Source organism: Eumetopias jubatus, unplaced genomic scaffold (genome assembly GCF_037043125.1).
Source record: "Eumetopias jubatus isolate StellerSeaLion01/CBP00866 unplaced genomic scaffold, mEumJub1_p1.0 scaffold_26, whole genome shotgun sequence".
Lineage (NCBI taxonomy): Eukaryota > Metazoa > Chordata > Mammalia > Carnivora > Otariidae > Eumetopias > Eumetopias jubatus.
Genome location: NW_028274832.1, coordinates 1,066,479 through 1,092,135, shown reverse-complemented (window position 1 = coordinate 1,092,135; position 25,657 = coordinate 1,066,479). Strand labels below are relative to the sequence as shown.

General features: G+C 48.7%; 1 protein-coding gene across 1 annotated transcript; it reads right to left on the bottom strand.

The window, feature by feature from the left end:
• Positions 1-470: 470 nt before the first annotated feature.
• LOC148162036 (putative phospholipid-transporting ATPase IIB) lies at positions 471-23,187 on the bottom strand. Its single transcript, XM_088020404.1, has 5 exons — positions 23,168-23,187; positions 22,850-22,992; positions 3,971-4,083; positions 711-792; positions 471-637 (listed from the first exon to the last, which is right to left on the bottom strand). Exons 1-5 carry the CDS (start codon positions 23,185-23,187, stop codon positions 471-473), a joined length of 525 nt encoding a protein of 174 aa, XP_087876530.1.
• Positions 23,188-25,657: the final 2,470 nt, after the last annotated feature.

Here is a 25,657-nt window from a genome sequence, read left to right as displayed (position 1 = left end):
AAATAAAATCTTTAAAAAAAAAAAAAAGTAAAAAAATGATGTAAGGTCAGAAATGACTAATTTGCCACATTGAAGATTTTACTGTTTCTGTCTTCTGTAGATTTTTGAAATGATTTATAGCCTAATTCTCTTTTGAAATAGATATGCTATAGCTAAATTCTGCCCAAACAAACGAACAAACCTGGAAATTTAACACGTAAGCCTGACAATTCACGTGGAATTAAGAAGATGGGATGATGAGGGAGGAACAGTCCAGGCGCCAGCAGCTTTATTAAGATCTGACTCGGTCACAAATCAGTTTCCAAATCAGTAAAACTCTGATTTTTCCCATGTGTTTTCCAGTAACTCACTCAGACTTTCTGGGGTATGTGGACACACCAGGACCAAATGCACGAATCCGAGAGAGCCATGTGGCCTTCAGGCCTGGAGCTAAGGCACCATTAGACACGATAATAAAGCTCCCCTTGCATTCATGCCCCTGGAAGAACGAATTCTTGTGCCTCTGATGCAGATTTGTATCTGAGATCCTCTAAGAGGCCCCGACTGACCTCGTCAGGGCTGGCGGCCTGGTAGGTGCGGTTCCCGTCGCTAAAGTCCTGGTCCGCCTCTGCGTACTCGGCCTCCGCGATCACGCCGGCTCGAGGCTCATACACGGGGGTCACGTGGCACAGCGCAATGGCCTTCACAGCTTCGTGGACTCGACTGCTAACACTTTTTCTCTTTGGGAGCTGAGGACTGGGCCTTTCTTGGTGGTGTTGAACTGGTAGCATTCCCGCTAGCTTGAGACTGCATCTGATAAAATACGAACGTCACAAAATTAAAGAGACAACGTAGTTGATACTGGAGTTACCAGCACGTGTGATTTTTATGAGTGCATCAGTGAGGGATGAGACAAGCAGCTCTTAGGGAACGGGCTCGCTCACGTGACGTGTCCGTGCTAGCGCTGTCAGCACTTGCGTCTCCTGGTCGGCACGGCTACCAAACTGTTGCAGTACTTAGAGTCGGAGGGTTTTCCTTTTCTACATTCACTTGATCCATGGCATTGGCTTGCTAAGTCCGTAATAAGTCATGTTTGTTCTCCTTGTAAAGATGGGGTGAGTTAAAGAGCAAACCAGAGCCATATACTCCTAACTGCTTTCATGTTTCATTAAAAAGTGCTGTACCTGAAGTGCACTAAAGCTAAAAGCAGGAAAAAATACTTACGAATCTTCCTTTAATACAATAAAGGAATCCAGCCTGTCACAGCCTCTGTATTAAGAGCTAGTTTTGTGCATGACAGTAACCCCGGCATCTGACGAAAACTGATCCCCACCTCCTATTTCAGACTCTTGCGCTCCGGACGTGACTCCCCGCTCCCTCCATTTGGCTCCCCCCGCACCAGGCTGCATTCGAGGGCACTCGCCTCCGTCAGTGGAGTGGCCATTCCCCCCCGCTCCAGGGGGAGGTGGAGCAGGACCACAGAGGCTCCTCGGTTACCTTCATGGCCACTTGTGACGGCCCTCCTGAGAAAGCCAGGCTCTCGCTTTTGGACGGGGCATGCAGAGCCACCGAGCCGTGACTACTCTGCCCGTGAAGTCACAGTGCTGTCTAATGAAGGGTTTGCTCGTGCAGCTCAGCAGCTGGCACTGCCTCTCCCCTGCGCTCGCCTCCCACCCGCCTGCTGCTTGCACGGCAAAGGGAGAGCGGCACGCAACACGGCTGACTCCCCTTAGGACTCTGTTTATCGATGGCTGTAGAATTTCATTTCACACAAATGCCATTAAAGATTATGCCCTCCATCACCAAATGCTTCCGGAGGGGAAATATAATCAGATTATGAAAGATTCATGTTACATTGCAGTGGACCTGGTAGACTATTATCATCTTAATAAAAAGACAGAATCTCAGGAATAAAATCAATTTTACAAAAGAGTACTATCTAACCAGCCAACCAACAGACAGCTTCGAAAAAAGATTTTTAAAAGACCTCCTCCGTGGAAATAAGTATTAAATATCTGCTATTTTTATACACTGACTCATCCTTTCTGTTTCTAAATTTTCTAGAAAACAGCTTATTTGGAGCTATTAAAATCATATTCATGCATAATGTAAATTTATTTTTTAAAAACAGATTTTACCTGGTACTGTTTCGACCTAGACCTAGATTACCAGGAGAAGGGAAGACCTATTCCTTCTCCTTTTTAGATTTTCCTTCTGTTAATAAATGTTCTAGGTTACAAAATGCTCTGTATTGCACTGAGTGACATCCAACTGAAGAAAGGGCTTGGTTTTAAGTATATGTGTGCTTGTGTAAGTGATCATTACATCCAATAAACACATATGCATTAGATACTTTTCTTTTGACAGCGTCTTGAAAAGTAAAGTATACGCCGTTCTGGTAAACATTACAGAAGAAAGAGGTTTTCACAAACTGAATGTAAGGCAGACAGTACACCTGAATTCGGTCAGAGCAGAAACTGTTCAGGGCGTGTGTGGCTCAGCCCCGTCTGTGGAAGTCAAGTCAGAAGTATGACCATCAATACACAGGGCCTACAGCCTCTGGGGGCGCCGCTGCCAGACGGCCCGTGGGAGCCTCGAGGCGGCAGTGGTCTGTGTACATGCGAGGCCCCGCTTCCCTGGGGGGCGGGTGATGGCACGTTTGCACCTGATATATGCTGGCCTGTTACAACGGGGGTGCCCGAACCTCACAATAGGCCAACAGAGAGGCAGAAAAGCAGCCTAGGGAAGTGATGGCTGGCACTGGGTTCAAACCACAGCCTTGTGTGTGCAGCATCTTAGACACCCTGGGCTTGCAAGGTTTGGTTACCCAGAATCAGTGAATTCAAATGAGTGCAACACGAACGCTACCTGAGAACAGGCTAGGGGACCTCTGCGGCCTAAACTGACCTTTGCAGAGTGGCCTGTGTCTGCCTGCCCCACACCCTGTCATCTGTGGGAACACGTGGCCCTGTGGGCCCCATGTCAGGATCTGGCGTGTCAGGACCTTCCCGGGCCACAGACGCACTTGCAGAGCGCACGGCCTACCAAGTCTCTGGCAAACACTGTGGCTACTAGGCTGTGTATTTCCTGTCCCTGCAACTTCAGAGAGCTCCTGAAGCTCCAGGGAAAGGCCAAGACTTAGGATATACGCCCCCTGCCTCCACCCAAGGAGTCCTTATCTGATCCAGACACAGACGAGGTATTTGCAGATGAAATAACATGACATTTGAGTTTCACTTCACAGTGATATGGTGAAAGAGGAGCAGGGCTACGGAGGGAACCAGGTCTGCGGTGCACGGACAGCGGCTGAGGCCGAATGACAGGGACATAGGGCTCACGATCCCGTGTGTCTACTTCTGTTTATGGAAAAGGCAAGAAAATATGAGAAAGTCTTACTAATTATGAAGAAACCCAGAGGAACTGGTAAGAAACACCTGTGATGCAGTATTCTACTTAATAGTCTTAAAAATACTACCTATCCTGAGTAATCTTTTGGAATATTTCACTAAGAAAATTATTTAATATGAATAAATGGTTTAAGGTCATTATATCCTTTCTATTATTTTACAATATAGAAATGCTTATTCAAAATTGGTTCAGTGGCTCAGTCGGTTAAGTGGCTGCCTTCGGCTCAGGTCATGATCCCAGGGTCCTGGGAGCGAGCCCTACATCGGGCTCCTTCCTCAGCGGGGAGCCTGCTTCTCCCTCCCCCTGCTTGTGCTCTCCCTCTATCTCTATCAAACAAACAAACAAACAAACAAACAAATAAATAAATAAATAAATAAATAAATAAAATCTTTACAAAGAATAAAAAAAATAAAATAAAATTGGTTCAAAAACTGCTTCTTGATTTATAAATTAGAACTGAGTGTTTTAGGACATTCAAAGATGTTTGCCGATTTCCAGATCAGCGGATACAGTGGGTTCAGGCTGGTTCGACAGAGCCAGGCACTTTTGCAGGCAGCTCCCGTGCGGATGCCAATGAGCTTACCTGTGAGTATGGATTCCTGAGGTGGCTCTGGATCTCCTCCATCGTGTCTGCTCCATAAGACACAGTCCCCAGGTGCAGCCTCTTAAACACCATCTCGTTCTGGGTGAGGGTTCCTGCAACAAAGACCAGGTCACAGAGGAAAGCTCATCAACAGGACCAGGACTCCCCATCCCGTACGTGGACCTCCACGGGCCGAGCTCTCATAGCGGGGCGCCCATCGGCAGTGAGAATGCTCTGCTCTGTAATTCCAGCAGCTAGGAATGTCCTTCCCCACTGAGGACAAGTGTCCCTCCCAGATCCCTCCGGAAGAGCGCGATAATGTGAAGGGCTCTAACTACCTGAAGAAAGTGTGGCCTCTGTCTTTCAGTTCAGATGCATTGTTTGGTACAAATATAACTTCTGCCTGTTCTGAAAGAGACAGGCGTGAAACTGGAAAACAGAGTCACTACCTTTGTAATTATACTCTAGAACACTGCCTGAGAAAGACATCAACTAGTCCCAAATTAGCGTGCCTACCAGTTTTTTAAAAAAAACACCCAATTTTGAAAAATTAAGTATTTTTCATTGAACAGAAACAGATGCATTTAACCCTTAGCACCACTTGCATCGTGTGGAGCAACAGAAAGGTCAGTGAGCAGGGAGGCATGTTCCCTTTAGCTGGGCTTCTGCCCGGTGAGCTGCCTGGAGGTGCTCACGTCCCTCCAGATGGCCAGGGCTCACTCCTGGGGACAGCCAGTCCATGTAGGCCAGGCACTCACGTGTGCTTGAGCATGAGGAAGTGCTTCACCCCTGGTGTGTAAGGAAGTCAGTTAAGAGAGGAGCACGCACAGGTCAATTTTATGAGATGTCTTGGGTCTGCCAAATACAGTGAAGTAACATCATGAAAGGCAGCGAGACGTTAACATTATTTCAAAAACGGTGAATTTTCATTAAAAGTGACACATAAATTCACAATGGTACACATCTTCATGACTCTGAAAACCCTAAACATTGTGTATGTGTATCACTTAATATAAAAATGCACACACAATACGCACATAGGATTTTTGCTTACTGGGTTTTCTAGAAGTAAAGCAACCTGGGGAAGTGTGAACACCTGTGAGCATGGGCGTCAGGTACGGTAACGAAAAGTGCAGTCATGTAGGCCCCCGGGCTTTTCTGCACTTACCTCACAGCTCACAGAAGGATCACCCACTGACTGATGTAATTATCAATGTGGGTATGAACAATCCTATCCCCAGTCAGTTAGAAGCTGGGCTTTCCACACGGTTACAAGGCACCCATAAAATATTAACTAACTTCTGTTTTCTTTGGCACATGTGATGTGGAAGATATAATAAAAAGTGTTTTCACATCTATCCATGACTCCATACACATTGGTGTTCAAAACAAAATAGCTCAGAACTCCCACTACAGGACAGGAAGGCTACGTTAACATGAAGGAAAATCCGTATTTCATAACACTGTTTCAGAGACTGTTTTGAATAACCTTCTTACAAGAATGGATAGAATACATACATTAGGGTCTCATAAATTTCAAAGAGCAGCTCTTCTCAGGGATGCTGATCAGTTTTAGAAATTTTGCTTTTTCAAAATTCTATTTAGCCCGTTTAGTACCTCAATTAAATGGCACCTAAGTTTCCTGAAATCAAAATTATGTGAGAAGTACAGTTTAAAAGGGTTTCCTGGTTATGTCATCCTCATTAAGTAAAGCAGAATTAATTAAAATAGTTTAAAGAATGTAATTAAAAACAATTCAGCTTCCAAATGAAATAAGGAAGTTCTAGAAATTATTTACATCAAAGATTTGAGATGAAGACGATAGTTACCTATCATCAAAAGCTAATGAAATTGTACATTAATTCCTGTTAGAATAAGCACCAAGCTCACCTCTGTTACGTGTGCCCAAATGAGCAGTTCCCTGAAAATTTATTATTTAAAAAAAAATATCTTACTTATCAGATTGACATCATTAAAGAATTTCCTGTAGACACTTTTTCCTCTGACATACACTGAATGTGAGGCTTCTAATCTATGGTGGGCTGTGGTATGAGGCAGTTTATAAATACGATGACAATAAATAATACTTTTCAACCTTTTTATTACTAACAATTTTACACGTATGGCAAAAATAAGAATACTACACCTGCACAGTTCCTACCAAGAATAAACTACTATTTCTTTAGGTTTGTAAACCACTGAACGCAAGTGGCAAAAGACCCTAAGCGAAGGGTGCTCTGCCCTGCTCACTGGCTCACACCGCGGGATCCGCGGGGATGGAACGGGGATGCGCCCAGTTCACCCAGTGCGAAGACCCACCGTCTCACAGTGCTGTTGCTGGAACTGGATGGAACACTTCCGTGTTTCTTTTTTGTGAAAACTGGAGGCTGACATACACTATCTGTTTCAGGTGTACACGGCAGCGGTTCGCTATTTTTATACAAAATGCTCCCCGTCTGAGTGCGGTCGCCATCTGTCACCGCACGGCCCTAGTACAGTATCACCAGCCACACTCCCCATGCGGTACTGTACATCCCCGGGACTCATTTGATAACCGGAGGTTTGCGGCTCTCCCCCCTCCTCCGCCCCCTCCCCTCTGGCAACCACCCATTTGTCTCCATGTCTTTGAGTCTGTTTCTCTTGTGTTTGGTTATTTGGATTCTGCAACTTTGGCTTTCTCGGACTCATTTCACTGCGCACCATACCCTCTAGGTCCATCCTTTTTGTCAAAAATGGCAAGATTTCATTTTTATGGCTGAGTAACATAGGTCTCTACCACCTCTCCCGTATCCATTCATCTACGGATGGATGCTTGGGATGTTTCCAGATCTCAGATATTGTAAATAATGCTGCTGCAAACATAGGGGTGGTGTGTATCTTTGTGAATTAGTGTTCATTTTGTTTGGATAAACACCCAGAAGTGCAATTGCTGGATCACATGGTGATTCCTTTTAATGTCTTGAGGAACCTCCACACCGTTTTCCAGAGGGGCTGCGCCCGCTTGCGTTCCCACCAGCCGGGCACGGCGGTTCCCCTTTCTCTGCATCCTTGCCGACACCTGTTGATTTTAGCCACTGTGACCTGTGTGAAGGAGATGTATCATCGTAGTTTTGATTTGTATTTCTCCCACGATTAGTGATGTTGTGCATCTTTTCATGTGTCTACAGGTATTCTTTGAAAAAATGTCCTTTCAGATCCTCTGCCTATTTTTAAACTGGGGCGTTTTAATTGTTTGATACTAAGTTGTCTAAGTTCTTCATATGTTTTTGGATATTAACCCCTTACAGGATGGATGACTTGAAAATATCTGCTCCCATTCAATAGGTTCCTTTTTCATTTTGTTGATGGGTTTCCTTGGCTCTGAAGAGGCTTTGTAGTCTGATGAAATCCCATTTGATGGAATCCTGTCTGTTTATTTTAGCTTTTGTTGCCCTTCCCTGGAGAGACAGTTCCAAATAAATGTTGATAAGGCCGATGTCAAAGAGATTACTGCCCGTGTTCTCCTCTGGAACCTCTATGGTTTCTGGTCTTCAGTCCTGCGTTCATCTTGTGTGGTGCGGGACAAAGGGCCGGTTTCCTTCTTCTGCACGCTGCTGTCCAGCTCTTGTGGCACCACGTGCGAGGACACTGTCCGCTCTTGCCCTCCTCGTCCTGCCTTAGTTGCCCATTTACGGGTGCGGTTTTTTTCTGTTCCCCTGGTCTGTGTGTGTGTCGTGCTGGGGCCACACTGTTAGGATTCTCTGGCTTTGCAGACATTCTAGGGTCTAAGGTGTCACCATTCCCAGATCTCATGGTGCCCAGCTCCACCCACTCTTCCTCTAGGATGGTTGTTCTACCCTGTGGACGCACAGCCTTGGCCTCCCCTTCCGCCACCTGGCCCGCACGCCTCCTGACCAGCAGCACCCGCCCCTGCCGGAGCGCCCCCTGAGCGCCTGACTGCGGGCACTGCCGCCGCCCTGCCGCCCACCCCCTCACCGTGAAACACCGGCTGAGGCTGGCGAGGGGGTCCACAGGCACGCAGGCGGAGGCGGGTGACGGAGCTGCCCCACACGCCGCCCTCATCATGCTCCGTCCTTTCTGCCAACCCTCAGACCTCCTCACACCAGCCGCACAGGTGTGGTGCGGGGGCTCTGCCGCAGCTACATGTACTCTGGGGCCCTCACCGCTCATCCCGACTTGCGAGACTCGGGAATGGCTTCTGACCTCCTGACTGGTGCCGCCTTCCTAGAATAAGGACCCTTCATTCTCCTCCCTCCCTCAAACACAACCAGCAATGTCCACCGTCTACATGAAATGTCAGCTGGGCAGTGCACTTCACGGCTGCTGGGACCTGCCAGGCCCCTGAAATGCTAGACGATTACAGAATTAGAGCTCTCCAGTTTAGAAAATAGCAACTACCAGGAATCTCAATGAAATGATAGGAAAAAATAAGAAACATATGCATTTCATAAGAAACAACTCTAGTTTAAAGAAAAAACTGCTACCTCACAAGGAAATGTGTGATTCCTCCCCCTGGGTGGCACGCCTACCACAGGCCTTTCTCGTGTCCGCCAGCCTCCTGAGTAAGGGCTGCTGGCCTCTCTTCTGACTTCTCCTGCAGCAATTCTGGATTCCACAGCGGCACAGGGGGCTGCCCGCATCCCCCGCCTGGCACCCCACTGGCCGTCCCTGTGTTGAGTGGCGCAGGATCAGACCAGTGCCCGGCACCGCGCAGCATATCAGCTTCACGTCACCGTCATGTGTGGATCTGCACGGCCAGCATGGCCATCAAGATGCAGAGGCATCCCATCTGCACCAACATGGTCCTCACCTGCATCCGTGGCCACATCCATGCCCTCGCCCACCCCTAGTCTGGCACGACCCATCAGTTCTTCACCGCGCTGATTCTGTTTGTGACAATGGCTGTCCAGGCTGCCCGCCCAGCAGACATGAAAGTCCGACCCTTAGCCTTCTTGGACTCCATGCTGGCCTGGGAGCTGGGTCATCTGGACAGCCAGGAGAGGTTGGAAGTCTAGGGTCCCCACTTGGTCTTCGGAGACAGAGGGTGGGGCCTTTGCTGAGCACAAATGGACAGGGAACACTGTGCAAGCTGCTGCTGCACCATGCGCTGACTGGACACACTTACATGTGGCCATGGGATGGCCACCGCCGTGGTGACTCCTCCGTCCGTCACATCATCACGGGGCCACGTGTGCTGTGCTTTCTCCAACGGCTGGAATGGAAGCGTGAGTGTTCCTGTCTTGCCAGGCTGCTCCTTCGGTCACAGAGAGCAGCTCTTCTCGGCCTGTCTGTGCCCACTGGCATCTCTGCATCGCTGGCTTCTCCAGGCCCCAGTCTGGGCACGAAGCGGAACACCAGGGAACTGACTGCTGGTCCTCCTGATGGGGCGAGCCTGCCTTCCTCCCTCCCCGCTCACGGTCTTCTTGTGTGCGCTGCACGTAGCACGTCAGGTGCGTGGTGTGCTCAGCAGGACAGACAGGGAGAAGAACATCCACTCCATCGTTCTGGAATTGGAGGCCTTCATTTATATTAAAAGTTGTAAATACTTGTTGTACCCTCTCACACCCTGGGATCACCTAGTTTAGGTATATAACCTCTTCCAACTTTTCCACTGGTAGAGACAAGTATGCATTTATAAACTATTTTTTCACATGACTACACACAGGGGTATTCCACGTTATTTTTAGGGGGTATACCATAAACCCAGTATGGTACACAAGGTTCTGCTGGATCTTCCTCCCAAACACGGATACTCAGATGGTTTAAAATTTTTTGTTATCACCAAAAAATGCAGCTACAAAACCATTATTTATGTGGGGTAGATTCTTAAAGATGAGATTTCGGAGAGTACAGTTTGAATCTACATATAGGGCCATGCCAGTGACCCACACGTTATACTGACCAGGATGCCTTCCGCCCACATTGGGTGCTCAGCAAGGCCGTCGACTGGCATCAGCTCAGAATCACAGAACTGTTCAGAGGCACTCGCCCTAAATTATGTTAAGATTTGACAGTTACACATTTACTTACCTAGTGATAAATTTACATTTATACTGGTCTCCTTATGTAAATTCTACTATCCATATATACCTTTTTTTAAAAAAAGATTTACTTATTTATTTTGAGAGAGTGAGAATGAGAGAGAGAGAGAGTACAGGAGAGCGGGGAGGGTCAGAGGGAGAAGCAGTCCCCTCGCCGAGCAGGGAGCCCGATGCGGGACTCGATCCCGGGACTCCACGATCATGACCCGAGCCGAAGGCAGTCGCTTAACCAACTGAGCCACCCAGGTGCCCCTATCCATATATACCTTGCAAATGCTCACGTTCTTAAGAAGTCTTGAGACTACACACTGTTATAATAAAACATTTTGGTTTTAAATGAATAGTTTTTCTTTGAAGATTGCATGTATTTTACATCAAGGCAGCAGAGTGGGTAGGACCTCCAAGGTGCCCATGGGATTAGGTCTCCTGCTCCACGGCCTCAGATCAACAGGGTGGGGATGCTGCGTTCAGGCTGGGCAGTGGCTCTGTGTCTGACTGTGTGCATCCCAGCAGACCCTGAGCACTGCTGCCCACTCACCACCTGGGAGATTTTAAATCCTGATACCCAAGTCACAGTCCCTTATCACCTGGACCAGAGTGCCCAGGGAGAGAGCTGGTCTCTACACAAGGCAATGGTGGTTCCACGCAATATCTGGAGTGTGGGAAAAGGAAGGATCAGCTTCAGAGAATTAAGAGGAACGTAAACCCCACACTCCTGTGCCTCGGTGTTAAGACACCACGCTTCCAGCAATCGGTCCCCCTCACGTTGATTCTTTCCCTTCACCACTGAGTATGCTGTCAACTGGATCAGGGCCAAGACACCGAAGAGACAAAGCTCAGTGATGGCTGCTTGACCTCGCTCCCTTTCAAACGCACTTCCATGATCACCTCAACTGTACCGTGTGTATGAGAACTATGTTTATTTCACGCTTGGTATCAGCGTGTCCTCCTCCCACACTCTCCACTCATCATGGAAAAAGGAATTGAAACACACGATTGCCTCCATTGCCAAGGCGGTGACATGATACTGCTGTCCAACAAGCACGTCCCCATGACCCAGCGTGAGCGAGCCGTCCCAAGTCACAGCCAGCCTGTCTGGGAGAGGGTGTGGGCACGCCCAACTCACAAACCCAGACAGCATGTGAACAAAGGCGGGGGCGAACACACGCTTACCACGAGTTCACAGTCCGCACGACGTAAGGAATACAAAAGTGCATCGAAGTAAAAAGTATGACAAAGAAACCCAGACCCCTTGGCTGCATCAGTACCGCACGCAGCAGACAACCAGCCACTGGAAGAAACCTGCTACGACACTTCACCGAAGACACAGGAATGAACAGGACGTGCGCAGAGGGCACAGGTCGGACTGCGTTCTCCTGCGTCTTCTCCAGGACCCGGGGTCACACTGGCCTCTCCAGCACCAAAGATTCTCCTAAAGCAGTACTGCAGGAGACCTCCTCCTCACGCCGGAGGAGACATTGATACGTGGAGCACGGCAGCACGCATGGCCTCTGGCGTCTGTAAGCTCGGGCACCTGACACTGGGGATGCCTCTGCTCTTCATGCACGTGCTGACTCTGTCAGGTCATGAACCTCTGCTTCCCAACGGCAAGATTAGGAAGTAATTCTAAGGTTCATGGAATTAAATATAGTACTAAGTATAATGATTGAATGACAGTTTAGTTTTATCAAGGCAAAATATGCCTAAGCACCTGATTTAGCTACATCTCGTCCTTCATTAAGCTAAGTGTAATATCACATATTTTAACGTCCCAAATGTTGGCAAGGATGTGGAGAAAGGGGAACCCCCCTACACTGTTGGTGAGAATGCAAAGCTGGGGCAGTCACTCTGGAAAACAGTATGGAGGTTCAAGATGTTGAAAATAGAGCTACCTTACAACCCAGCAATTGGGTATTTACCCAATTATTAAATACCCCAAATACTTTGGGGTATTTACCCCAAAGATACAGATGTAGTGAAAAGAAGGGGCACCTGACCCTCAATGTTTATAGCAGCAATGTCCACAATAGCCAAACTGTAGACAGAGCCCAAATGTCCATCGACAGACGAATGGATAAAGAAGACGTGGTCCATATATACAATGGAATATGACTCAGCCATCAGAAAGGATGAATACTGAACATTTACATCAATGTGGTTGGAACTAGAGGGCATTATACTGAGCGAAATAAGTCAATCAGAGAAAGACAGTTATCATATGATCTCACTGAAACAAGGAACTTAAGAAACAAGGCAGAGAATCATAGGGGAAGAGAGGGAAAAAATCAAACAAGATGAAACCAGAGAGGGAGACAAACCATAAGACAAACCTCTTACCTCTAGGAAACAAGTTGAGGATTGCTGGAGGGGAGATGGGTAAGTGGGGGATGGGGTAACTGGGTGATGGGCAGTAAGGAGGGCACGTGATGTAACGTGCACTGGGTGTAATATGAGACTGACAGATCACTGACCTGTACTTCTGAAACTAATGTTATATGCTAACTGATTTTAATTATAAATGAATAAATAAAGAGGAAGGGGAGGTTTGGCAGAAAGATACAGGATGCTGACACCAAAGGACAGAAACGGAAACAATTACATTACTGTTTCTCAACCAGATGAAAAAGTTTTCTAGCTAGAGCCCAAGGCTGGAAAGCACTGAACAAAAAAGCAGAAGACGCTTTGTTACGTAATACCCTCCTGTCCTGAAAACTGGATCTGTTGGAAAAACTGTTTTTTTTTCTTTTTTTAATTTCCTGACTTTGCAGACTATTGTTACTTGTGGTACTTAACACGGATTTAGGAATACGCGAATATTTTTAAAAGCAGATGACAATATGTTTAGAGAAAAACCACGTGTCCCCCTGAACTGGTTTTTGGAGCCACGCACGGAGTTATTAACGGCTGGCGGTCAACGCCACGAGGCAGCCTCGGAGTGCGAGCAGGAAGCCGCGCTGCGGCGGGAAGCGCACCTGAGACACGACGGGGTTGTGTGTGGGAGGTGCGGCTGACGGTTCTTCAGACACGTACCTCATCCTGCCCTCAGGTGTGAGCCCCTCTGCACCTCTGCCTCGGTGGGCCGGAGAGAAGCAAGGGGAACCTGGGCGGGTTTGTGGAGAGGAAGGTCTACAGACTTCCATGCTCATGCGGCTTCCCTGGAGGGGCTGACGAGGAGCTGGTCCCGCTGGGCGGTCCCGAGGATAACCAGGCGCCGGCACACGTATGCTGCTCTAGTATGGGAGCTGACCTCAGGAGAACAACGCTGACTTAGAATGTCTTATGGCCAGACGCCCGACTGTGTGCAAACGCACCCGGGACACCCTCGGGGCGCGTGCTGGAGCATCGCTCTCACAGTGCTGTGTGTGCGTACGTGTGCATGTGCACATGCGTGTACACAGGTGTACCGACTGCGGGGATAAAGCAGAACATGCAAGAAATTTCAACTACAAATGTGAGAACAAGAAGTGCCAGGAACTGACTTCCGGCAATGTGTTTTCTGTCCCAACCCGTCTGCGTTTCTTAAGGGAAATGTCCAACGTACCCCAAAGCGGACAGAATGGCATCATGTAAAGTGGCGAATGGAGGCCTCACATCAGCAAGGACCACCTCAGGGCCACGCTCCTGGGACCTGCCACTTCCTGCCTGAGCGTGTCAGCTATTAACAACAGAAGGGGCTGCTACAATAAATGTAACCCCCATGTTATCACAGCAACAAACAGCAGGAGCTCCTCAGCATCAAATACCAAGGCCAGGCCTGGTTCCCGTTGTGTTTCTACACTGTTTGCTTGAGTGTGGGTCCAGGTGAAGCCTCCTGAGCCCAAGGCCACAGTCTTCTCTGCTCTCTCGTTCTTCCTTGTAAATGAACTTGCTCCAGTGTGTTCCCTACGGTCTGGACTTGGGTGCTGATGGGCCTCTGGGCTCTGCAGACACTCTGTGCAGAGGCAGAGCCCCTCTGTCAGAGGCACATCCGCCCGCCTCTTCCTGTGCCAACGATCAGGTCCTATGCCCATTAACCCACCACAGCTTGAGGGTGGCATCTCTCTGAGTCACATGGTAGATGGTTTACTCAGAGCATCTTGCTCCCGAGACTACTGAAGACGAGCATTCTGGCATTCCCAAATGCAATACTCCATGTGGACAGCAAGTATTTTCCAAAACCAAAGGCACATCATGATTACTGCTCCGATCACAGACTGTTTCTAGACAGCAAATCTGGAGCTGTAGAGTGACTGCTATTTTATTTTATTTTTTATTTATTTATTTTTAAAGATTTATTTATTTGAGAGAGCAAGAATGAGAGAGAGAGAGTACATGAGAGGGGGGAGGGTTAGAGGGAGAAGCAGGCTCCTCGCTGAGCAGGGAGCCCGATGCGGGACTCGATCCCAGGACTCCAGGATCATGACCTGAGCCGAAGGCAGTCGCTTAACCAACTGAGCCACCCAGGTGCCCCGAGTGACTGCTACCTTAATACACTGCTTTAGCTCACTGTCCTCAGTCAGCCTGGTGATAGCATTTTAAGTTCTGAGATGAAAACTCCAACTACGCAGTTACGTTTGCTTCCTGCTGCCGTTTGGAGAACTCTCTAGAGTAATGCACAAAGACCCCTTGAAATTATGGGAGGCCACAGAGTTCCCATAGACACATACAAGCACATACTAAAATAGTAAATACACTGTTGCATTTAAAAATTTAGTTTAAAATAATTAAAAGATAACATATCCAGATTTAAACTATTTCTTTCTTCTTTTGGGCTTTGTTTACATTTATTTTTTATTTTTTGGGTTATGTTTATAAAGATTTTTATTTTATTTTTTTATAAAGATTATTTATTTATTTATTTATTTATTGAGAGCGAATGGTAGAGAGAGAGCACGAGAGGAAGGAAGGTCAGAGGGAGAAGCAGACTCCCCGCTGAGCAGGGAGCCCGATGTGGGACTCGATCCCGGGACTCCAGGATCATGACCTGAGCTGAAGGCAGTCGCTTAACCAACTGAGCCACCCAGGTGCCCTATAAAGCTTTCTATTAAGATAGATACCTAGAAGTTCTTTATTCTGGTGCTTAATGGAGCCAAAGAGAATGAAACAAAAGACAAGTTTAGAGTAGTTTCTGAAAACTCAGCAGTTTAAAAAAATGATCATTTTAGGTCTTAAATGTAGGTCTGTGATCCATCTGGAGCTAGTTTTTGTGTGTGGTGTGAGGTAGGGGTCCCCCTTCATTCTTCTGTATGTGGACGTCCTGCTCTCCCTGCCTGTCAGTTGAAGGGGCTGGTCCTCCCCAGTGAGGATGGCGGCACCCGTGCTGGAATCCAGTCGACCGGCAGCGTCAGGCTTTAGTTCCTCCCGGCACACCGTCCTGGCAGCCTTATTGGAAGTCGTCTGAGTGTCCAGCTAGGGACTGATGTCCGGACTGTGGATGCCACCCCCTCGATCTCAAGGTCTGTCCTCACACCAGCACCATCCTGTCTTGATCCCTGCAGCCTGGTGGCAGGCTCTGGGATGAGGAACTGTGGAGTCCTTCCATTTGCTCTTGTCTCAAGATGGTTTACACCACTCTGGGCGCCCACCCTCCCTGCATTTCCACAGGAATTCTAGGATCAGCTTGTCAATTTCTCCAAAGAAGGCAGCTGGGATGTTGAGAGGAATCGTGTAGAATCTGTAAATCAATTTGGGGAATCCTATTGCCATCTTAACACTATAAAATACTGATTTCATTTTTTTGATGCCATCATAAACAGAATTGTGTTCTTAATTCTATTTTTGGATAGTTCGTTGCTAGCGTATAGAAATACAATTCATTTTTGTATATTCATCTTGTATCTCAAACCTTACTAAATTCATTTATTGCTTCTAACAGATTTTAGGGGATTCCTTATGATTTTCTTTTTTTAAAGATTTTATTTATTTGACAGAGAGAGACACAGTGAGAGAGGTAACACAAGCAGGGGGAGTGGGAGAGGGAGAAGCAGGCTTCCTGGGGAGCAGGGGCTTGATCCCAGGACCCCGGGACCATGACCTGAGCCAAAGGCAGACATTTAACGACTGAGTCACCCAGGCACCCCTCCTTATGATTTTCTGTTTGAAGACCATGTCACACACAACTAGCTTCACTCCCCTTTATAGCATGGATGCCTTTCTCTTCTTGCCTACCCGCCCTGGCTAGAACCTTGCTCATAGCAGCATTCTTCCAAACAGAAACAGGAAAACCTACACTAATGTCCCTCAACTGAGATGGAAATGAAATGTGGTCTATCCACACGACGGAGTATCGCCTGCAATAGAAAGCAGTCAGGTACTGAGACACGCGACAGTGCGGGTGAACCTGGAAAGTGTCTGCTGAGCAAATGAAGCCAGACACAGAAGGCCACACGGTGTGAGCTTCCACTCCTGGGAGAAGTCCAGCACAGGCAGACCGGCTGAGGCATACGGTCGACCAGGGGTCACCGAGGGCTGAGCGAGGGCAGGGAAGCAAGGGGGCTGCTGCTGTGCACCAGGTGGCCTTGTGAGGGAGCTCGGACCGCACTGACAGCACACGGTGGTTGTGCCCAACGCTGGCGCGACCTGCCCCAGTGGCCTGCCGTCCGAGTCAAACGCTGCATCTGGTACCCTCGTCCTAGTTGCTGATAAATCACGTTTTATGGAGGTTATAACAGACATATTCAAACAAATGACTATCATTTCATCAAATAAACGATGAAATTTTTGGCTCAGTTATTTTGCCATTTGGATGAATGCATCTGCATCTCGCTGGGTGAGAGACTGGGTTATGGATGCAGACGCTCCTTTATGTAGGGGCGCGTATCTTCTAACATACTAAGGTGAATCCTGGAAGGATCTTTTTAACTTTCAATGATGTTTCTATTTCACAGCAGACCCTGTAAAACGCTGAGCAGGAAAGTCAGGGCGAGTTTGAGACTTTCTACACCCTCTTGTACAGCAGGGGCGTCTAAGGTTAAGCCAGTTACTAAAAGAGTCAGTAATGCAAAACCGCTTTTCAAATCTTAAACAATTTTCATGATTTCAATCAATTGATAGGTCATACAATTTTTGTCATCTTAATTCAACTGTTAGTATGTCCCAAGTCTGAAGCTTCATGATAGGGATGGGCAGACGCCACCAGAAGGCTTCCCCGCGACCTGGCCGTTAGGAGAGCGCCAGGGACGGAAAATGTCTTTGGACAAAAGGCGTGTTTTGTGATTCCTGAAGAAGGAAAATGCTGTAGCTCCTTAATAAGGCAGAGGGCTCTGGAGGACGAGCAGCAAAGCAGGTAGAGGGGAACTCAATTTCTAAGGACAAAGTCCTGCAGGCACACGTCTCAGGGCAGCGACAGAGACGATTCACAGGCAGGCAGAGGACACGTTGCTGGAGACGCAGCTGCAAAGTGTTCTGACCCAGTGTTTGGCGGGTGGCGCGGCCACACCGCAGCTCGTGCGTGGGACAGCCAGGGCGTGGCAACCACACAGAAACAAAGGAAAGTCTGCCCGCGGCACACTGGGGACAGGCCACCCACCCAACCCCATGGACTTCCAGCGCAGGATCCAGGCCGTGAGCAATGATCACGTGAGATCAACACAAAGCTACTCAGACTTTACCACGAAGCAATGAGGGATGGAAACACAACTTCTAATACCCTGCAGACTGTGGCCATATTCTTTGTTAATCTGTATTTGCTGTAAATGAGGCTTTCTCAGAAGACCGCGGTTCCCAGTACAATAGGCCTCTGTTCAACCACTGCCTGCATCAAGTGCCTCACCTGGGGTGAACAGCCCAGCACACACACAAGTGCGCGCTCCGGTCATGCACAGTGCCAGACCCTGCAGGTGTGTTGGCGCCAGAGGCCCCAGCTGTCGTCTGCAGGCCAGAGAGCCTGTGCCTGGCCCCAGCTTACAGGGCCCCTGGCTTACGGGACATAACCCCCAGCGCCAGGTCTCCCCGGCGAGGCACGCACGCCATGGTCCGCTGCCCCTGCCACTGTGGACACGGCGCTTCCCGCTGCAGAGGATGCGGCCTTGGGAGCTGACACGAGCCGGGTGCAAACCGCACGGCCAAGCCAGGTAACGGGTGCTATCGACACGGTGCGCATCCTAAACGACCTGTCTCAGGGCGTGGTTTGGGAATGCTCTGTCATACAGGAGCATAAAGATTCCCAACAAAGGAATTCGCGGCTTGCTCTAACAGGCTGCAGCCGGAGCGAAGTTTTATGATTTCCGAGCCCTCCGCAGCACCGCTCTCAGGAGCAGCCGGCGCAGAGATGGGGGCTCCCCAGCGGACTCGGTGCAGACGACCTGCCCTAGCATGCCAGCGCCGTCTGCTCAGTTATCACGGCACGTCCACCATTTCTGGGCAGTGTCAACATGCTCTGCACCCTGGCAGCTAACAGATGTCCGCTCTTGTCGAATGAACTGCTTCATGTTTCACGCACTGCTGGCCACACGCGTCACTATGGCAACATCATTCATTTCAGATCTTACCGGAAACGTGCACCCCAATCAAACCTAATTACACCACACCGCTTTCTTGACCACAAGAAGGAAACTGTAATGCAATTGCGGGACACTTCGTTCTCTGTTCTGCTGGGGCAAACGAGAGGCCGCGTGATGGACGCTTCTTGTCAGAAAGCGTATTGATGAGGCACAAGCCCGATCACGATCACGCCGAGGACCGCCTTATGGGCAGGTCAGCAGCGAAAGGCTCCTCACACAGCAGCTCATTCGATTAAGCAGATGATGTCTGCATACGGTCTTACACCCCAAGTTCTCTACCCTCTGCCAAACCACCACCCCCGTCAGACCCTCTGCGATGGTGGAGCCCACCATAGTGACCACTGGGCCCCGGCCAACTGCAGAGGACCTGAATCAGTCACACGACGAGACTACTACAACACAGAGCACAGTTACTTCAGTCCCTGCCGGACGACGCTTCCCAGTAACAACAGATACGCAGCTGCGCCGGACCCCCCGGCAGGGCAGGTGAGCGCAAGTTCGAGCCATGCAGCCCTCCCGGCAGACAACGCATGGCTCTGCTCGGAGGCTTGGGGGTCCCCGGAGGCCGCACGCTGCCCAGAGGTGAGGGCCCAACCCCCGTGTGCCGGCGGCCTCCATCTGTGTGAGAAGCTGGTTTCTAGACTCGTCCTACTATGTGCTGGCAGTGTGGTGACAATTACACAACTCGTCCTCAATGTCCTTCTCCTGCGATTTGGTCCGTGTGGCCTTTAGAAGCAGCCAAGGCAACACTCCCTCCTGAGTGCCCTCAGGGAGGAGGACCCGTGAAGGGCAAGTGCCCGCGGCCCCATGGCCCCAGGGCGAGGACAGGCACAGGGCTGGCACAGCGTGTGGCTCGCCTGATGTGCCGTGGGTGGCGTTCACCTTCCGATTACGGAGAAAGGGTCTGAAAAAGCTCAAGACCAAAAATTTTTAAAAACACTAAAAATGTTTAAAACTCCATGTGGCTCCAACACTAGGAAGTGGTGACAGAGGGTCCCTTCAGTGACTTCTGGAACAAAAAGGCCTTTTGGAAAATGAAATGTGTAAGATTCTCTCACTCACATATTTTATATAATGTTCTGTAATTCTTTTTAAATCTCAGAAGCCCAGATTATTTATTTTTGCTTTGTGAAAGCAGCAGAGTAAGACATGAGGAAAATGGGGTTTTACTTTACGACTCTGGGCAAAACCACTCTTCCTTATCCTGGATGGAACTCAGAATTCAAAGACAAATGGAGGAGCTATGATGAAACAAAGGAGAATGATGACCCCATCACCATTTAAAATGCATACTAAAAAGTTAGCATTTTAAGAAGAAATGATGTCACAAAATCCTTCTTCCCTTGCTGATATCACACATCCAGAGACACGGGAAGAGGAGAGAGAACCAGTCACTCTCAAGCATACTGTGTGCTGACATATGCTTCTCGTTTGCGAACCGACGTGAAATCACAGGCACCACACTTAGCTGTGTTACATGCAGATTTCAGTGGCCACCAGAGCAGGTGGGCTGCAGACAGGACAGCCCAGCCCGCACCTGCTCCCCGGATAAGCACGCCGCGCACCTCACACACAGGGCAGGAGGGGAGCACAGAATTCCGAGAGGGGAAGGCCCCAGACCTTTCTTGGTTCAACATTAAACCGTGACACCGTCATTGCTAGTTAGCATTCAACTGCAAACACTCCACAATTTATGCATTGTACTGATAATCGCTTTTGTTATGTTCAGTCTGGTTTTGTTGTCCAAGATGATGCCATGGACATCCCTGGGCTTGTCTCCTGCTGCGCGTGCGCACGTGTCTCCTTGGGGAGCAGGAGCCAGAGGGGCACCGCGGTGCGCAGGCTGTCGGGGCTCGTCCGTTCGGACAGAGCGGTGGCCACCAGGTAACGCTCCCACCAATGGTGCAGACAAGGTCCTGGGGCAGTGTGCGCCTCAGACAGGTCGGACTTTTCCACACGGGGTGTGGCACTGAGATGCCCACCCTCTCGCTTAGCTCCTGCTCAGGTCTTCAAACTTATATCCATGCAGGCTTTACACAAGTTCTGCTTGGATTTATTTCTAATTACTTTATACATTTTGCTGCTATTCTAATTGGCCTTTTTGGAATTAAGTGCCCCCACTGTTGCTGGTATGTGGAAATGTAGTTTAATTCTGACACTGAATTTGCAGGTGTGACTAAGTCCTTCTGTCATGCAGTACCCTTGCCTCAGGGCTCCGTTGGGCTTCTCTGTGAACACGCACAGATCTGTGCACTTGGGGCACAGCGTGCCTGTTTGTGCGGGACTCCGAGTGCATGCTGCTGTTCCTGGTTTCCGATTGTATTTATGCACAAGGTCCAGGCTGCTGAGTGCAGGGCTGAGCATAGCTGGGCTTTTCCTGCCGCCGGTGGGCAGCCTGACAGCCTCCCGTGCCGCCCCCCACAGACCTGTGTGCTGTAAACTCACAGATTCCCCAGGACGCTCTTCTGTGGGGTCACTTCAGGAATCTTTTTGAGTTTGGGTTTGCTTCACTCCAGCTTCTCCATCAAAATAGTCCCACCTGTCTCCCAGAAATAACTCAACCTCTGCGGAGGCACGCCTGCGTGTCTCCCACACTTTATTCTCTGGATCTTTTCCTGTCGGCTCAGTGAGGATGGGAAGGGAGAAATCTGATGGCATTTTCGCAGCCTACCTTCTTGAGTCTGAGCCCCTCGTTACTTTGGAGTTCTTCGGACTTACGAGCATCACCTGACGGGACAGCCCCCGACGTGCCATAATGACCAACCCTGACCACACCAAATGCCGCTGGGGTGCCCGGCTGGCTCAGTCAGTGGAGTGTGTGACGCCTGATCTCAGGGTTGTGGGTTCGAGCCCCACGCTGGGGATAGAGATTACTTAAATAAAAACAAAAAAACCCACTCTAAATTAAAAAACAAAACAAAACCACGTGCCACAGGCAACTGGATTTTGACTGGAACTGCAGTAAACCTATCACTTCATCGTGAAGGCAGGCTCTACGCAATCCCGTATCTTCGCGCTGGGGACCTTGCGCTGGAGACTGCAGTCTGTCCCTTCACTGGTTTACGTCTTCCTTCACGTTTCTCTGTAAGGTCTGATCATCCTCACATGCCCTTCACTCCCCTCACGTCGGTATGCCCACGTGTTTCACACGCGCTTGCGCTACCACGAGTGGGGCCTTCCCTCTTCCGTCCGCTTGACACGCAGGGAGCTACTTTATTATTCTGACCTGTGACCTGACACTTCATTGGTTCGTACTCTTAGCAGTTGATTCCCTTGGTTCATTATTTCATCTACAAATATTTGCTCCATCTTTCAGGCAGAGAGCTTATTTCTAGTTCTTGTCTTACTGCAACGGCCAGAATGAAACATGTTAATAGGGCGGTTAGATTTCTCTCTTTCCAGACTAAGCTTTTTCTAGTATTTTATTAAAAATAATGTTGAATTTTACTTGAGACACATTTTATCATATTATACAAGTATCCTTAGTTCTAGTTCACTAAGAATTACTATGAGATATTTTTTAAGACTTATTTATTTTAAAGAGAGAGCATATGTGACTGAGGAGAGAGGCGGAGGGAGGGAGAATCTCAAGCAGATTCCCCCACTGAGCACAGAGCCCAACACGGGGCTTGATCTCACGACCCTAAGACCATGACCGGAGCTGAGATCAAGAGTCAATGGGCAAGGGACTGAGCCACCAGGCGCCCCAAGAGTTACCAGGAATTTAAACTATGAATGAAGAAATCAGGAAGGGATTTCACCTGTTGCTAGGATTTTCACTGGATTCAGTTTATGTTTTATTTATTATGTTAAGGATTGACAAGGATTCTTTGATGGAATAAGGGCAAATAAAATTTGGGGCAGGGACCTGAGGGTGGGATAGTCACTTGGAAGGCTCTTCAGGAGAACATTACTGTCAAAAGACCAAACCCACACACATCGTGTTACATTCTTCCAACAGCTCACAAGTATCATCCTGTAATAAACAGGCAAGCAGTATTTCCTCTCCAGAAGCCGCACTAATAAAACAAAGAATGGTATGGCAGCAGAGAATCAAAAATATATAAACATGTCATTTAAATCTCTAAGGATTTAACATTTTGCTAATTCTAATGATACTGTGTTTATTCAAAGGTGAAGGTTAGTTGTGTGCCAGTGTTCAGCGGAGTCTGGAAAATCCTAAATTTGAATGACTTCAATACGCCGCTACACATGCACGCACGCACACATGCATGCACACACAGACGCGCCAGGGTCACCCTGCACTGGATGCCGGTGAGCGCACACAGGCACATGCACACCATCGTCACCCTGCCCTGGGCGAGCACGCAAAGGCAAACATGAACCAGGAGCAGTACCTGTTTTGTCCGTGAGCAAGTACACCAGGCGCCCCAGCTCCTCTGGGATGGTGCTGGTCCGCACAACCGTGCCGGGGATGCTCTCGTCCTTCATGATCTTCCATCCATATGCGGCTTTGCCCATGTCCAAGTTCACATGCAAACTGCCAAACAAAACCGGTTCATTACAATCGTTAGCAGGGTCCAAACCTACACGATATGTTCAAACTCACGTTTTCCATACAGGCGTATTATCTTTAACCTCACGGGAACTAAGTAGGTAATACTGTATTTCAGACTTTAAAATAAATGAATTTGTTGACACTTAAGCCAACAAACCTTTTGAGGCCCCTTATCATGTTTGTAGGCGACAGTAAACAGGCTCCTCATCCTGGTCCTCCAGTGGGGCGTGCGGAGGCAGATGTGGGAGGAGAAGGTGGATGTGCGTTAAGTACCCCCGCTCAGACACAAAGGAGAGATGGTGCGTGTGTAAGGGGTTTAGGCAGCATCCCACTCGGAACAGATATTCAAAATGCATCATGACCTTGATCCGCTCATTTTACAAGAACAAACAGGATGCTCTCCTGGGACGATGAATGCCGGACCGAACACATCCTGGGAAGACTAGGCCCCTCACAATACCAGGCTCCCGAGCAGGGACCTCCCTGAGGACTGGGGCGGTGGTGTGGCCTGAGCAGAAGCACAGCGGGGGAGAGTGGCAGGAGGTGGGATCAGACGTGGCAGGGGCCAGACCATGGTGCAGAATGTGGGTTTCACAGTCAGGGCAACGGATGAAGGGCTCCTCTGTGACCCCAGCGGCACTCAGCTCCCTGCGGGGCTTACTGACGTGCTCACTCTGCTCCCAACTTCACACACAACCAGCTTTGCTCTCGTTCACATTCAGACTCAAGACCATTCAGATATGCTTCCAATTCTAGAAAAAAATCTGTGCCTGATTGGATTTTGTCAAGAAAAGAGCAGATGTGGTATGTGATATACCTACACAATGCAGGGAAGCTGTTGACAGTCACTCATTATGACCAACACGGCAATTCATACAGATCTACCTACTAAGAAACGCACCCTTGAGAAGCAACGTGGAGGACTCAGAGTCAGTGGAGAGAGTCCAATTTGTAGGTAAGTTAAAGAAAATTAAAATAATCATAATGAGCTATTTGTCCATAAAGCTCACATCTTAAAAATCCTAAGAACTCTGCGGGTCAGAAAGAAGAGTTTTAATTGACAAGTACACAGACTTCCACAGGCAGGCAGGAAGTTTTCAAGAGTTCACAGGGTGCTGCTGGGCTTGGGGCGGAGTGGAAACCCAAGGAGCACCTTCTGGGTTCATCTGCGGTGCTCTCTTCAAATCATGAACGGTTAGGGCTTAATAAAACCACTGCTATTGTCACATAGCTGTAAGAATTTGTTATTTCACGAAATACTGAGTCACAAATAAACGTCAGTAGACTATTTTCGGCTGACGGCACACACCCTCAAGGCCAGTGAACAGAGAATGCGGATAATCTTCAAGGAAAAATAAAACACAAGTTCACTTTACAGGTGAAAACTATCATAGAAAATGTATCTTCAACTAAGACTGAAATACCACCCAGGAAGCAGAAGCTTGAGTTTACACGCATTGTATATTTTGGTCAAATGTTCGTATAGTTTGCTTTTTAATGTTAAAAATCTCTAGAAGCTCAAACCTCAAACACTAAGTTGACAGAGTAAGTATAATTATCATCACTATACTTAGTAATGTGCTAATTTATAGAATTTTAAAATTTAGACCTCCGCACGTCTAGTAAAGTACTTTACAGTAACATGACCTATGAACAAGAAAACATTAAGCCTACCATTTTGAGAATTACAGAGATAGATCAAAAGGTAATGGATACCAGTTCTCTTAAGCTCATTTTATTGCTAACTGACCAACTGTGATTTTGTGATCAAGAGATCCATTTCAAATGAAGTGGAAAAGCTGTCTGCCATTTTAGACAGTCACGTGAACAAGAAGGCCACGGTGGCCCTCGCTGTCACACACACCGAAACGGAGCCCCTGGACTCTGCGCAGCGTCAGGAGTGTCAAGAAGGGGCGCCGCAGCCGAGCACAAGGCTGACCGGGGAGCAGGCGCCTCCTGGGGGCTCCTTCCTGACCAAACAGTCCCACCTGGCCTCACCTCACCACCGGGAAATGTCGGAGGAGGGAACCCGAGCCCTGGAGAAACAGGAGGCCTATTTCCCTCAGTGCCACGGTGGGGCCAGGACCCCACTCAGCCCACCCGCTGCCTGCTGCATTCAGACTGTCCTGTGATACGACGGTGCAGTGGCGCTGGGCGGCACTCGGGCTCCCGGCTGAGCCAGGCCCTGCGCCTGCAGCGCTCCCCAGGGAACGCAGCCGCCCAAAAGGGCTCACACACTCCTGCCTGACTGAGGCGTATGTGTAGATCTTAATCTGAGCAAAAGAAAAGTCATTTTAATGAGAAGTTCTATCAAAAGTAATCAAAGCTTTTTCCTGTAAATTGTCATCTGTGGGAAATGGCACAGATACCGTTTTATCTGAATCTCCCCGCAAATTTTTCATTTTGGGACATCTTTAACCTCTTTTTTGGGGTGCGGAGCCCAATGTGGGGTCTAAACCCATGACCCCAAAATCAAGACCCGAGGTGAGACAAAGAGTCGGATGCCCACTGAGTAAGCCATCCAGGCGCCCCATGCACCTCTTCCTGACACACCGTGGATGGCAAGGGATGGCACCAAGATCCTCACTGGCTGAACTCTCCCAACGCTGGGCACGTGGAGGGGAACATTCAAGTCTCTTCTGGGAAT

Bases quoted from the DNA above. Each gene is read 5' to 3' on its own strand.
- LOC148162036 (XM_088020404.1), bottom strand. From the start codon at position 23,187: ATGATAAGGGGCCTCAAAAG. The intron at 793-3,970 runs GTAAGCTCATTG...GTATTTTATCAG, and splicing joins TCAGGAATCCATACTCACAG to ATGCAGTCTCAAGCTAGCGG. The intron at 638-710 runs GTTAGCAGTCGA...ATGAGCCTCGAG, and splicing joins AGCTCCCAAAGAGAAAAAGT to CCGGCGTGATCGCGGAGGCC.